Below are 15,704 nucleotides of genomic sequence, written 5' to 3'. Positions count from 1 at the left end.
ATAAAAGCAGAAAATCAGAGAATCTCTAAGAGAATATTTATATATTATCAGGATTGTTGCAGATTAATTTTCTATTGATGGACTAATTGTTTCCGCACTAAGGTTTATGAAATTACAGTATTTCTGTTGGATGCACAGAATCCCAACTTGAAACAACAAGTCACACATTGGATGTAAAGTCCAAATATGTCATGATAGTCTTTTCTGTCTAAACTGCCCCTCTTTATTACATAGTCACATACTGTACATGTGTGCTTTGGTATTCATGGCTAAATCAGTTATATATGTTTAACTGACAGCTGTAAAACAAATGCAGGCTGTGGCTCTCTCCCTTGTCCAGGAATAGAAGTGCATTTTCAATAATAAAACTTCCTTTCACTTTCTAATGGACCCAGTCTACAGTCTAAAGACTATTCTCTTCTCCCATTCCATTCTTTGATGACTGTCATCTCCCTCAGACTGTTTTTGTCTTCAAGCCCACCTCAGAGAGTAAAGCACAGATCTAAGTTTAGCAGGTCCTCTTATTGAACCTCTTCCTGCAGGATGCTGGCCCAGCTATTTCAGTCTGTTATACAATAGCCTACTATCCCTGCTCATTCTCAGCATCACTGCCTGAAGCATGTTTCTAACCCCTTAAAACCGTTATAGCTTACAATTAGTCAAATAGGTCTTCATCATGTATACAAAATCCCCACAGGCCCCAAGATGAATTCAAAACCTTAATCATTTTGACAAGGAATGGGACCCAATTGCCAAAAAAAAAACGTCATAAGCTCTTTAGCAACGCCCAACCGTAGCCCCGCCTCCCTCATTTGCAACACTGCTTTCGAGCTAGGGAGTATCCCTGTCACTCATTCCGTTCAAGAGATACCATTGGTTGACGTGAACGCCCATCATGAGTTAAATCCTATGGTTAAATCCCCTGCGTGGCCATTTGATTGGCACATATGGCCGATGGGCGTGTCCCCGTCCTCAAAGGATTGTTCCCCGGAGTGGCCAGACGGGCTGGGGGGACACAGGATGGAAGAGCTAATAGGAGTATCTAACGGGACATGCGGACGGACTGATTTCTTCTAATATTTCAAGTGCTGGTGAGGGTCTCATGGTACTTTTTACAACAACTAATGACTGCTTTTATCTAAATGGTGAAACGTGGCTATTTCTGTTGACTGTAGTCGCATTTGTCCAAACTAAGAACTCGACCACTGGACATAAGCTAGCTAACCAAGTGGTCAGTTGTTGCGGACCCCCAGTTAAGGATAATAGGCGGACTCTCTGTATACGAAACCTGCCTTAAACATTCAATATTGTCCTGTAGTTGGGTAACTTTAAAGCTTTTTTTGACCAGATAATTGATTTTGGTTGTAATCCGGCGTGTTAATTAATTTGTTAAGCACCTAACGTTACACAGAAAAACGCCTGGTTGAATTTAAGATAAAAACATGAATTCACGGGAACCGAGGTGCATGAACAGATGTGGGTCAGTCCATCAGTAGCCTAACGGGAAGCGACGGTGCCGAACAGTGATTGATTGCGGTTGCCATTAGTTCACACACAACACACACACACACACACACACACACACACACACACACACACACAGGCACGTGTGTGTGTGTGTGTGTGTGTGTGTGTGTGTGTGTGTGTGTGTGTGTGTGCGCGTGCGTGCGTCTATCAGCCTGTGGGAGGAGAGAAAGGGAGTGTGTGCGTGAATGAACTGGGAATTTTAAGGCATGAAACATCAAAATAGTACATTGTTATAACTTGAGCATGACAGTCATGTGATAACATTTAGATCTGACCTGACCTGAAATCCAAATTAAGTGTTGATTAATGGAATATAAATGATGGCAACTTCGTTATATATACTGATATTATAATGACAGCTTACTTTATATTCATAGCAAATATAATATCACCAATATCTAGCTGCTGCAACTATTCAATATCAATAAAACCTTTTAGATTCATTGATTGTATTGATTAGATTGAAGTGATCTAATATAGCCTATAGAATGGCAAATACTCATACTAGTAGTATTGCTTACTTAATCAGGGATTAATAATAATTTTTATATCAATGAATTAATTGAACTACAAAATTAGTAAGATGTTTAGCCCATTGTATCACCATAGGATTATGACAACTTGGGGTCATTTGCATTAAAAAGTCGGGTTTTTGAGTAAGCTTAATTCTGCAGATTTACTCAACTGATATTATGACTGGGTAATATAAATATATATCACAATATGGCAAAATCCCATTGAAAATTTAAATTGATGTTTAAAACAACCAATAAATGTATAAAATTAACACGTTAGTTTCTCATTACAATTTGCTCTGACTCATTAATGTTGACATACATGTGTATAATGATATGATGATAAGATTATATCATCACTTTATTATTTAGCTAAAGGTAAATAAAAGATATTTAATTATCGCCCAGCCCTAACAGATATTCTGTCTTTTTGGCCGCAAAACAGAAGGTTAAAGTTATGGCCAAGCTCCCTGGCCTACTCAGTGAGGATTCACTATTCACATACTTTTACCCAGAGTGCCTGAATGTTTCACCATGTCCCTGAGCAATATTGGGATAAGGAGAAGTTCCAGGACAGGCGCACAGCAGAATTGTTTTACGTCATATTTAGGGCAGTGTGACCTGACGTAATCCAGGCTGCATTATTCATAACATCAGAGCAAGCAAAACAGCCTGCAACACAAGAAGCTGTACTCATAAATTGGTAATGATCTCCCTTTCAGACCTTAATGGAGTTTCTCACATCTGTAGTAAATGCCTCTTCTTTCTCTGTTTATTGGTGTAGAGATGTGGGCATCTTGCACGAATCACAGGGGAAGTGGGTTTTACCATGAACGCAGCCTGAATGTCACCCCTCTGAGGATCAAAGACATTTTTGCAGCGGATGGGACTGTTAACATACTGCTAATGGGACATTTTAGAGGCTACCTGGTGTGTTTGTGTGGGTTTGTACATGTTTGTATTAGAGATGGCCTGATACCGATTCCGATACCTGAACTTGCGTATCGGCCGATACCGAGTACTGATCCGATACCAGTGTGTCATATATTTAATTATGTTTTAACAACTGTATACTACTATCCCTGTATGGATGTGATATGATTTCTATCTTTGTTGTCTGTCTGGCTCAGGTTAAACTCTTTGTAAAACATGAACAAACACAAACAATGAATGCCACAGAACTTTCTGTTATTATCCAGTTTGACAGTCAGTTATAACGGAAAAAGAACATAAATAAACTACTTTAACGTAGATTTTCTTCAGGGCTTTATTACGTGGTATCGGATCGGTGCATAAACTCCAGTACTTCCCGATACCGATACCAGCGTTTTCAGCAGCATCGGTATCGGAACATCTCTAGTTTGTATGCCTGAATGCTTAAGTGTGTGTGCATGCTGCGTTGTAATAAATTAAGCATCCAAAAACATGACAAAAAGGAAGAGTGAGAATCTATGTTTAAAAGCACAAGTGAATACATTCCTCTCTGGTGTCTTTGGCTTATATTCAGGCTTTACTCTCCCTTTCTCGCTCCTGTCTTGCTCCCTGAGTGAGTTGAGGAGCGCTCGCTTGCTACGCTTTCATTGCAAGAGTACAGGGGGGCCTTAAAGAAGGTCGAAGAGGAGGAGGAGGAGGAGGAGGGGGAGGATGCATGGGAGAGCTAGTGCTGTTGCCGTGTGAACGGAGCTCTATTGTCCCGGGAACCTTTCAGTGGCTTCCCCGAGGTCCCTATTCATACCCCTCCCCCCATCCGATACATCCTTTTTCTCCTCACACACACACAAACACATAACATACACACACACACATACTCTGTCCACCTCTTAGTGTTACACACAGCCTTTTCTCTCTGTCTCACACACAGTCTCACACACAGGTTCACTCACTGTTTATATCGTGTCACACACTCTTATCCAACTTGGTGTCTCTCACATGCACCCTTCTTTGCCTCTACTTTCTCTTCATTTCTCACAAGCAGGCATGCCCTGTCCCTTCTCCCTCCTCCTGCTCGCCCTCCCAGTCCCTCATTATTTCGCCTCATTGATGTGATTGTTCTGCCAGCCAGACAGTAAAAGCAAAAACATACAATCTTCTCATTTGCATCACCTCCCTCCTATCCTATGCTAAGAAGTACACTGTTCATGCAGACTGCTAAATCCAAAGAGTTTTTGTTTTTTTTTAACTTCAAACCAGACCATATAGACCATATTTAGTGTCCTTTGTGGCAGCACATGATGGTGTAATTTAACCCTTTGTTTTCCTTTATTGGCGTGAGGCTGTTGGGGTTTGCAGGGGGTCGCTAGCTGAGAAAACGGGGCCAGATGAGGACTCTGTTGGTGGGAACCGGCCTCAGTGAACAGAAGTGTCTTTTTTCTGTCTTGGACAGCTGAAATGACACGATCTGTAATTACAGTAGTTTCCTGCTGAGACACTGATAGCACAGCACTGCTTCTTGCTTTGTTAGTAAGTTATTGTATTGATGATGTAAGCTCACCTTTGTATTTGGTCTCTTGTAAGACAAGGATTCACAAAGAATAAAAGATTAACATTTTAAGCCACTTAGAGGGCCCAGGCTATATTTTGTTAGCCTGACAAGCTAGACCCACATCAAGATGTTGGGTCTGGGAACTCACCATTGGCAGGGCTCAATCCGAGGGGCGGGATAAACGGTTGTCTTTCAAATTCCCTCTGAACTCATAGCCAACCAGAGCAACGCTAGTTGATAGATTAAACCTTTGCCATATCCGGTCAGCAGAGCCCTGAACTCATCTTTCTTTTTTAAGAATGACTTCAGTGCTTAACTCCAAGTCTTCCAGAGTCACGGCCAAAGCTGATTCGAAAGACAGCAGTCATCATCTTTTGTTTTCAAGTAGCAGGGAATTCACCAAGCTTCGCTTCAGAACTCGAACCTCCTATGGCGCCATTTTGATGCTACAAAGCGATCACCTCCCGTTAGCATTCCATTGACTGCCATTAATTTTGATGTCACTTTGACAGCGAATAACTTTACATCTGAAGCGTTTAAAGACTCTATTTGTCCATAGTTTATTTCTAAAGAAACACGACAATCTATAAAAGGCTCCATTACCTTGTATCTCACGTTATAGCTCCGTAGCAGGCGTTTCTGTAAAAATAGGCTAACGATTGTGTCATAACCAAGCAACTTACTGTCACATAGTAGAGGAATTACCGTACAGTACAGGAGAAGCTAACAGGGAGTTTCGACTTACATGAGCTGTTTAGGTTTAATTACTAATGTTAACTAGCATTTTAGTAACCAATAATTAGCCTGTGCCCATGTTATCTCCTTACATATACCTACACTCTCCGTCTCTGCAACATTCGGATCGGAATGATTGAGATTTCTCTCGGCACAGCTACCAGAAGACTTAGAACTTTCAGACAGGTTGCTCGTCACATTTACGTCGTCTCTCTCAGTTGGAGGCTGCGCAGTAACGCTCAGCGCTCACCGGAAAAGTGCTTCTAATAGCCTTCACTGGTCTCCGTCCTGAGCACCGGGATCTGTTGGTCCAGTTTATATACTGTCTATGGAATTCACGCGGAACTGTCGCAACTCTGCCGTCCTTATGTTAAGCCCGCCCACCGACTCTATACACGATGTGATTGGCCTGACCAGAATTTGGTTTTTCCAGCTCGCCAGCCAATGGAGAGTTGCTAGACTGACACTGGCTGCAAATTACATTTGCTGCCGCTAGGGTGCGTCTAGATTTCTAGACTAATATTTTGCAGTTGTGATGGGTTAAGCAGGATTTTAAAACTTACTTCCCATCAAATCTAATTTCTTGTGATCATAAATCTTACAGTAGAGGTCCAACAAACATGAGTGGTATTTCTAGTACCTGTCTGCTATTATTAGCTTTCTGTCACTGCCAGAGCTCCTGCGTCTTACCAACCTGCTTTTCACTGAAGTGATTTTTTATTTTTATTTTTTGGCGTGGCTACACAGGAAAAAGTCTGGAACTGTAGTTAGGAGTGAATCATTTGATCAGTGAATCTAAAAATTGTGTGAGCATGTTTCCATCTGCCTCCCTGTCCGTCCTCTCGGTTGCTTATTGAGCCATAGCTGTATTGTTCTGGCCAAGTGTTTGGACAGGAACTAGAGATGTGACACAGGGAGGACCAGGAAACAGGAGCCAGGCTGAGACCGCAAAAACAGGAAGCAGGAAGAAGCTCTGATAAGATGGCTGCTCTGATGCACCCTGGGATTTCTTCTGCTTTGAGTAATTGTTTGTAGTCCTTTGAACTACAGAGAGTTTAGATTGTCTGGTCAAAGAGCCAACGGGGGTTTAATTTAGACAGTCAAGTTCAGAGTTGCTATGGGGAGCAAATGTGTAAGTTTACACGGAGAACGTGGGGAGCTTTGGAGCGCTCTATCGTGTTTCTGCCTTTTTAATGTTTGTCGGACCATATCCATGAATCTCTGTTTGTGTCAGGATTCCAGCTGGGCCACTGACAAGCCGGCCTGGGATTAGCTGGCATGCTGTATCTTCCTATCCCTAATGCTTTAATCTCTCTGCTGGTCGCCACAAGTCTTCTGGCTTTGGGACACTGTTGGTCATCACAGTTCTCTGGCCACCGGTTCACCCCGTGTTTTTTTTGTTTTTACATACAATGTACTGTATACAGAGGGTGGACAGAAAACTAGAAACACCTCACAATAAAATGCTCTCCCTTACTACAACAACAGCAGCAATGCAAACTACACCCACAAAAATGTAATTAATTTATAGCGATGATAGATGATGTGACCTCAAACAAATATTTATTGCATTTGACTTCATGGTTACTGTCATTTGTTTCAGTGTGAACTAGAGCTGGTTGAGCTTTTCAAATGTGAATATTTGCTGCTTTAAAAAGGAAAATTGAATATCTTTGAGCTTTGGTCAGAATAAACAAGCAATTTGAATATATCAAATTAGGAATTGTGATTGGCATTTTTACTATTTTTTTAATTTTTGCTATTTTTATAACACTAATGATTCATCAATTAATTGAGAAAATAATCTGGAAATTGATAGTAAAAGAAATTAGGTGTAGCCTTAATTTATACGACTACATCATTGCATTATGATGATCAAAATCACACACAAATCTAGCCTCTTATCCCAACCTCTGTTATCTGCTGATATATGTTTCTCCTAGCTCTATGGCTGATATGTACAGTGGTGCGTGTGTCCACAGCCAGTGAGGGATGGCTGTATGCTCAGTCAGCAGACAGCAGACCAGATGCGGTTGGCCAGCATCTGCATGCTATAGTTTCTCCATTCATTCTCTAACCAGTGTAGCTGTGTCTAAACAGTGTGTGCTTGTACCTCGTGTCTTCCTGCAGTTTGTGACGGTGTGAGGCCTCGCCATGCCGCTGGTAAAGAGGAACATCGAGCCCCGTCACCTCTGCAGAGGGGAGCTCCCTGAGGGCATCGGCAGCGAGCTGGAGTGTGTGATGAACAACACGCTCTCTGCCATCATCCGTCAGCTCAGCAGCCTGAGTAAAACACACACACACACACACACACACACACATACACACACACACTGTAGCCTTTGCAAGAAGAAAACATCAGCTAAAAGCCTTAAATTGAAGTTTTTGTGTAACATTAAAAACATATTAAAACTACAGCATCCTTAGGCTGTGACCCCCCCCTAACTTCAGTATGATGACTGTTTACACTGTGTGTAGCCTCTTTGTACCAGGTCTAGATCAAATGGTTTCATCAGTAATCCCGAAGCTGTGATTGATTTAGGCATTGTCATGATTACAGGGCCTGGGGGTCACTGGGCTAGCAGCAGACTTAGAGTGGCCTCGCACTGGAGCATGGAGGGTTGAAATGTAATCCTTTTAGATAGCTCTGCAAAAGTGATCTGTTATCTGGACAGCTGTGTGCATGTGTGCAGCTAGACTCTGTGTGCTGTTGTATCTATGACTGGATGGGTGTGTGTTAACTGTGTTTGTGTGCTGAACTGTTTTATATTGATTGTTATGCTCACTGTATGCCTTCACAGCAGCAGGGGCATCTATCTCCCCATCCATCTTCCATTCCCATGTCCTTGTTTCATAACCTGTCAACAGTGTGTTATGTGTTGTCACTTGACAATTATCCTTCACCCATTCATCCTCAGTTGCACCAATGTTCTCTCTCTTATACTAGCTTTGTTGAGAGTTCATTCTGAGCCTCAACAGCATACATTTAAGCCAGTCTTTTTTTGCTGTTGACCCTCTACATTTTGGCCAGTCATAGCCATTCTCTGTCTGTCTCTTATTGTGTGAAGTTCCTGCATTGGGAGTGGGCCTTTAAACAGCAGCTGTGGGGGCTATATATAAATGCCCACACAGGCCTGGAGGGGAATGTCTACAGACTACATACTGTGTGCACATGTATGTGTGTAAGTGGACCATAAGAATCCTCAGGAGAGGGTCAGAGTTAACGGGGTTCAGCATGCCGGATCTGTGATTCTTCCTTCCTCTAAATATTTTTCCTACAGTACATCCTGTCAGCAAGAGGGACAGAAATAGCCCTTGGCGTGTGTTTGTGTGTGTTTGCCATGCCACCTTTTTACACACAGTGTTTTATAATTAAACAATGTTATTAAACTGCTCTGGCTGGGTTTTCATCTGTTGACATTCAGGTGGGGCTTTTTTTTTTCCTCCCTGTCTTTCCATTTCTGCCCAGCTTAGCAATCTTTTAGTAAAAAGCCTTTTACACTCCTGAGTGTAAAAGTGCCCAGAGTTTATAGTTCCATTAAGCCCCGGGCTAACCGTTGTTTCACACTTCTAACTTTTAATTTGGTTTACTTGCTAAACCCAGGGTCATCCCTACTTTTCAAGGTTGTTCCCCAAAAAACAGGGTTAAGAACATTGAGCAGCGCCAGGACTAGGACCAGCACTTGACTTGTGACACATGTACAGGAACTAGCCTGGTGCTTGTCAGGTCTTTGAGTCTGTTTGTGTGGACATCTGGAGGGTAGCCATGGGTTAATAGAAATGGATGTGGTTAAGCTACCAATTTTCTTAGTGTTAACAAGGGTTTAATATTTTATTTTTAGACACTAAACACTAACAGAATAATGGGGGTATGAGGCTTGCTTAATGGCACATGAGCGTCAGCTGTTGATGTAGAGGAGAGATGGTTATTTTCATTCCTGCTTACATTTGTACACATGGTTTAGGGCTTTAAACTGGCAACCCTGAGGTGATGAGTCTCTAGCAATAACACAGCAGTGATGACTAACTTCAATAAACAAATGTAGTAGGATTTCTTTAGTCAGTGCAGATTTATTTATTAATGAGGAATGCTGCTATATGGAGCTGTATGAGATGCCATTTCCTGCAATGACTCACAGGCATTGTGTTACATTACCAACCATTGTATTGATTGCACTTCAGTCTCTGTGGGGATTCGCTTGGCTCCAGATAATGATTACAAGTCTCCTTCTTTCGCTCAAATTTCCCATCTTTTTGCTGTTCCTTTCCAGGTAAACATGCAGAGGATATATTTGGCGAGCTGTTTAAAGAGGCCAACACCTTCTACGTGCGCGCCAACTCTCTCCAGGACCGCATCGACCGGCTGGCCGTCAAGGTCACACAGTTGGACTCAACTGTAGAAGAAGGTGGGTCAGAGGTTAGAGGTCTGAGAGGCGTAATTATGGATCCAACTGCAGTTCTAGGCAAGACCAGCCCTACGAAGCAGCCTGATTGGTTAAGGTTAGGCATTGGCCTTGAGTAGTTCAGGTTAGGATAGCCGATTGGTCACAGGATCGGACCTGAACAAATCGGTTTCCGTTGCCTCACGCGACCTCATGGACGCCAATCTTAGAGCGTGAATGCTATCGAAGGGTCGGGTCTTGCCTAGAACTGCAGTTGGAGCCATAATTACGCATCTTAGAGGGAAAAGCACAGGAAGTCATAACTCACTATCCAAGTGTTGTTAGTCTCATGTTTTCTGCCTTTTCTACCTACTCATTTGGCCTCTTCTTTATGTTCTCAGTTTCACTACAAGACATTAACATGAGGAAAGCCTTCAAGAGCTCCACCACTCAGGACCAGCAGGTGGTGTCCCAGAGCAGTGTGCCCATTCCTGTCAAAGAGATGTACAATCTGAGTGACAAGCCTCCGCCACTCAACATCCTCTCATCTTACAGGTTGGTAATGTTGATGCATACACACTCACCAAACCCTCTCTCTTATGCTCTTGCAGCATACTCACAGCCATATTTTCTGAACTCTGTTCTGTGGAATGTTATACGTGGCTTTTCAATCAAGAGCTTCTTTTGCTTTCCTATCCCCTAAAGTGCAAAACATGAACACAATGCTAAAATGATGACTGCAGTCTCGATTCTAACATTTCTTGACTATCATATCATTTTGGGTTATAGTATTTCCACCAACATTTGAAACTTTTTTTCTCTTAGTTTTCACAGTATAAAACAAACAAGGCATGTGTTTGTACCCAATGCAGTTTTATGATGAGACTAAACAAACAGGTCTATTAAATAGCTTAAATTTCAAGTTCAAACCAACCATGTGTTCTACTTTATAACTTTGACAGTAATACTTAAAGTCATCCCTTGTTCTTGATTTGGTTTTGGCTCCTTGTTTCTGACCTACATTCCCAGTGAAACAGCAGATTTGGTGCTATTTCCTACTGCTACTTGGTGGCTGCTTTTATCCAGTGTGCTTTCCAGTACTTTAGGTGCATTACATATTTAGCATGGCTGGCTCCAGTGGGAATCCAACTCCTGACCCTGACTACATAGCACACTTTTCTCTCTCTTTCTCCAGTCTTTCTGTCTCTCTGCCTTTTCACTACATCCTGCCTTATCCAGTTATGCTGGATCCCCACTCATAATTTCACCCATGTTCTCCCATCAGTCTCCTCCACTTTTGCAATATTCATAGCTTCACATGTTTTTTTACCCACAGAGATACACTGAGCCAAATCTTGTCATTCTGTCTAAACAAAGCCAATGTATTGATTCTACGTCATACATGTTTCGACACAAAGACATTTGTGCACCTGTATAACCTTCTATGTGTCTGTTTTTGTAGGGATGACCACAAGGAAGCACTTAAGTTCTACACTGATCCCTCCTACTTCTTCGACCTGTGGAAGGAAAAAATGCTGCAGGACACAGAGGATAAGAGGAAAGAGAAGAGGAAGCAGAAGGTACATGTATTTCCATGAGGAGAGATCACCATGATTTATATACACAGAATATGTAACTTCTTAGTGGAACTAATTATATTCTTGTCTATAGAAGAACACACGAGGAAGGACCACAAATAGCCCTTGAAGTTTCCATTAATAGTTTAATTTTAACAAAACCAAATAGCCTAAATGTTTTCCTTCTTTTAGGAGCAGAGGCGTTGTGTGGATGGAACGTTACAGAGGGAGGTGAAGAAGGTCCGGAAGGCTAGGAACCGTCGGCAGGAGTGGAACATGATGGCTCTGGATAAAGAGCTGAGGCCAGACCATCGACACACCATACACCGGGACAGAGGGGCTTCCTCTGAGGGCTCGATGTCACCAGAAAACAGGTGGGTCACTTCATTCTTTTACGAAGCATTGTATATTTGCATAATTCCAGCCTAGTAAAAAAACTCACAAGTTCTATATTTTAATTTGGTCTTTTTCTCTTCCACCTTCCTGCTGTCTCTATCAGGGGTCACGGTCTTGATCAGCACCACTACCCCAACATCATGAACCATGCTGGCCACGCCCACACCTACTCCGGCCCACCGCCAAGCGTCCTGGCTGCCCAGATGGCTGCAGGGCACGGCCCTCGTGGAGGAGGTGAACATGATATTAGAGGCAGGACCATGATGGCCTATCAGGGTGGGACACTCGGCCGTTCTCACCACCACCAAGCCCCCCTGCCTCCTCCACCCACTGAGGCTATGAACGGTGGCTCCATGTCCCTCCCACCAATGGACTACAGGTAGACATACAAGCCAGAGTCAATGGGACACACTTTTCTAACAGGCTCTCAATGTTGTATTCCATGCTTTTTTCACTCATATCATATTCATATTTATATTCTATGTTTCTTTGTGACAGGTGTGAAGTGTTTTTTTATTTATTTTTTTATTTAATAGTACATTTACATATCAACCAGTTGGGGGGGTCAGGGGAGGGTGAACAATGTCCTTTATCCTTCTTCCTTAATCAAATGATATATTGTACATGGCCCTTACTGCTGCTCTTGCTCTCATTGATTTTATGTCTATATATATGTGCCCACAATTTATTTTGTGTATGAACTTTGAGCTAATGCTGCCCCCTAGTGGGTGAGTGTCCTTTTGCTTCACTCTCAAACCCTGATGACTGTACTTGTGATAGCGAACCAAAGTAGAGTCTGCTATATATAATAATAATAATAATTATTATTATTATTATAAACTTAATTTACATAGCACCTTTTATACAGAGAGTGTAGCTCAAAGTGCTTTACAGCAAAGGAGAGAGACCACGAAACAAACAAAATCAGTAAAATCAGTTAAAACAAGTACAGACACTTGTGCGATAAAATGATTACCCCTCTAATTCTCTTTCATTCTCTCTCTCTTGCAGTATGGATGGCTATGCCAACACTGGTCCTCCTCCTCCCCCTCCCGCCCCTCTCATCCCTTCTGCCCAAACTGCCTTTGCCTTACCTCCCGGAGGTCCAATGCCTTTTGGGCCAATGGCCGGCGCTGGTGGCTTCTCTCCGCCTCCACCAGCTATATGTGGAGCCCAGGCAGCTCCACCTCCCCCTGGTCCTCCACCTCCTCCCCTATCAGCCGGTGCCTCCCACTCCACAAACCGCAAGATGTCCTCCTCGGCACCTGCTGAGACATCAGCGGTCAATGATGCCCGCAGTGATCTGCTGGCTGCTATACGTATGGGTAAGAGCTGTAGTGTGTGTGTGTGTGTGTCCATAAAGATGAATGTATATGCGTATCTTCTTTAGAACTTAATGCATTTGTACTAACTTTCAAGAAAAGATTTGTTTAAAACAACCTATAGTAAAAATGCAATAGTACTACCAAACTATCAAAGGTATTCACCGCCTTTTCATGTTTTATTGTTTTACAACATTGAATCGAAAAGGGAATTCATGTTGCATTTTTGACACTGATCAACAGGAAAAGACCATTGAATGTGAAATTGAAAACCGATCTTCACAAAGTGCTATAAATTAATAACAAACTTGTAAGGGGGTGAGTACTTTTTATAGGCCAGTATCGAAATTAAAAAGTAAAAAATATCATTATTAGTCAATGGGTTGTTACATAGATTTATTGCTTATTACTGCTTAAAAATCTCATGAAGTATAATTGTATATCCATTGTAAATACAGAATAGAAGAAACAAAAGAAGAAATACAGTATCTCACAAAAGTGAGTACACCCCTCACATTTTAATAAATATTTCATTATATCTTTTAATGGGACAACACTGAAGAAATGACACTTTGCTACAATGTAAAGTATTAAGTTTACAGCTTGTATAACAGTGTAAATGTGCAGTCCCCTCAAAATAACTCAACACACAGCCATTAATATCTAAACCGCTGGCAACAAAAGTCAGTACACCCCTATGTTAAATTCCCATAGAGGCAGGCAGATTTTTATTTTTAAAGGCCAGTTATTTCATGGATCCAGGATACTATGCATCCTCATAAAGTTCCCTTGGCCTTTGGAATTAAAATAGCCCCACATCATCACATGCCCTTCACCATACCTAGAGATTGGCATGGGGTAGATTCCATAAAATCATCTCTCAATGCAAATCAAACTAGCTATTAGGCTAACTGACATAAAACCATGCCAGTCTCTAGGTATGGTGAAGGGCATGTGATGATGTGATTACAAACATTTATGCAAGCTGTACACTTAATACTTTACATTGTAGCAAAGTGTAATTTCTTCAGTGTTGTCCCATTAAAAGATATAATGAAATATTTACTAAAATGTGAGGGGTGTAGGGGTGTCCCCGACTAAGGATTTACACATTCGAATCAGAATTGTCGAATCTTTCTATAGTCGACTGATAGTCGAATCATCTATGTGTGTGTGTGTGTGTGTGTGTGTGTGTGTGTGTGTGTGTGTGTGAACGCGTTGGGAGGGGCACGACACTAGTCAGCTCATGTCGAGCGCAATAAACTCTGCAATTTTGTCAGTGATTTCTCTTTTCCTTTTCTCGGACAATGGCGGTCTCAAATCTAGCTTTCTTTGAGTTAGTTTTGGCGCAGCTCCGGTACTACTACTAGATGAACTGCCGTTGTCAGTCTGATACTGTGGGTGGATCTAGAAAAAAGACAAACATATTCCCGACATGTGATATTGCTATTCGTAAATTAAAAGCGCCATTATATATGAAAGAGTGAACTGTCTTTATTGGTAATAAACTTACCCGTTTTAAGTGGAAAGGTTTGTTGTTGACGAGTAGTAGATCATGAGCTGTTGGCACAACTTGCATTTTACTTTTTTTTGGATCATCTTTTACCATTTCAAAGTGCATCCACACTTTAGATTTTCTTTTTCCAGACATTGTTAAGTAACATTAATCCCTGCAGCCAAGATGCTCCTCGTTTGTCACGGATCAGGGAAAGTGAAACTTAAATCTGTCACAGGGGTGGTGGTTGGATTTACACACACGTAAAAAATATTTATTGAACGCTTCTTTCTTTTCACGTTTCTTTTTTTTACAGAATTATCATAATTAAAAGCTGTATATAACTTAATATAACCGTACAAAACCAGTAGTTCTGTGTGAAATTAGACATTGAGCACCCCAATATTGCCAAAATGGTATGATCCTCGTTTCATAATAACACCGCGAAGATTCGACTGTGAGATTGGTGGTCGAATCAGGCTCCGCATATCGATGCATCGAATCTTCGACTATTCGGGGTCACCCCTAGAGGGGTGTACTCACTTTTGTGAGATACTGTAGTTGTAAGCAAATGTTTGGGCCCTACATTTATTGGGTCTTGTCTCGATGTGACAGGGAATGGCCAAGATCTTGAGCACTATAATTAAGTGGCTCAAGCTAACATTCAAAGATCCACTTTTATATTTTGCTAATGTGTCTTAAAGTGTTCCAACAAAGACCCAAATCAGAAGAATTTGTGATTTAATAAAGAAAATGATTCTGTAATGAAGGAAATGACACTAAAATGAAGCAACTTTTGATCCTCCAATGATCTACGTACACACTGTATTGTAAAAGCCACTATGTCAGTTAACAACACATCCCTTATTTTCCGCCAGGCATCCAGTTGAAGAAGGTGCAGGAGCAGCAGGAGCAGCAGGCTAAGAGGGAGCCAGTTGGGAACGACGTGGCCACCATCCTGTCGCGACGCATCGCTGTGGAGTACTCCGACTCTGAGGACGACTCCGAGTTGGAGGAGAACGATTGGTCGGATTAACATACACACACAATTGGATAACCACTGAAGACACACACACACACACACACGTTAGAATGCCCACTTTACCACATTCACGGGTTGTCACACACTTTGTTGCTGAAAACACACACACCTACACACAATCCCATGCTGTAGGTTAATATAAGCTGAATGGTCCAAAACTGGAAATGTGGGGGTGTATTCAAGATGCCTAAACACTGTAAAGATGTATACTTACCACTTTCTGAAACATTA

General features: G+C 41.8%; 1 protein-coding gene across 2 annotated transcripts; it reads left to right on the top strand.

Moving 5' to 3' along the window:
• Nucleotides 1–967: 967 nt before the first annotated feature.
• wasf3b (WASP family member 3b) lies at nt 968–15,502 on the top strand. Of its 2 annotated transcripts, XM_039789758.1 has the most exons (9): nt 968–1,091; nt 7,390–7,546; nt 9,531–9,665; nt 10,043–10,196; nt 11,104–11,221; nt 11,411–11,592; nt 11,718–11,993; nt 12,626–12,939; nt 15,310–15,467. In XM_039789758.1, exons 2-9 carry the CDS (start codon nt 7,414–7,416, stop codon nt 15,465–15,467), a joined length of 1,470 nt encoding a protein of 489 aa, XP_039645692.1. In that variant the 5' UTR covers nt 968–1,091; nt 7,390–7,413. The 2 variants fall into 2 exon arrangements, with proteins under 2 accessions (XP_039645692.1, XP_039645693.1); XM_039789759.1 differs by lacking the exon at nt 968–1,091 and having other exon boundaries at nt 7,414–7,546; nt 15,310–15,502.
• Nucleotides 15,503–15,704: the final 202 nt, after the last annotated feature.

Source organism: Perca fluviatilis, chromosome 22 (genome assembly GCF_010015445.1).
Source record: "Perca fluviatilis chromosome 22, GENO_Pfluv_1.0, whole genome shotgun sequence".
Lineage (NCBI taxonomy): Eukaryota > Metazoa > Chordata > Actinopteri > Perciformes > Percidae > Perca > Perca fluviatilis.
The sequence above is the reverse complement of the archived record's forward strand: the minus strand, read 5'-3'. Positions and strand labels throughout refer to the sequence as shown.

Excerpts from the sequence above, each read along its gene's own strand:
- wasf3b (XM_039789759.1), top strand. The coding sequence starts at position 7,414 with ATGCCGCTGGTAAAGAGGAACATCGAGCCCCGTCACCTCTGCAGAGGG. Across the intron at positions 11,222-11,410 it reads AAGAGAAGAGGAAGCAGAAG|GAGCAGAGGCGTTGTGTGGA; the intron begins GTACATGTATTT and ends TCCTTCTTTTAG. Across the intron at positions 12,940-15,309 it reads GCTGGCTGCTATACGTATGG|GCATCCAGTTGAAGAAGGTG; the intron begins GTAAGAGCTGTA and ends ATTTTCCGCCAG.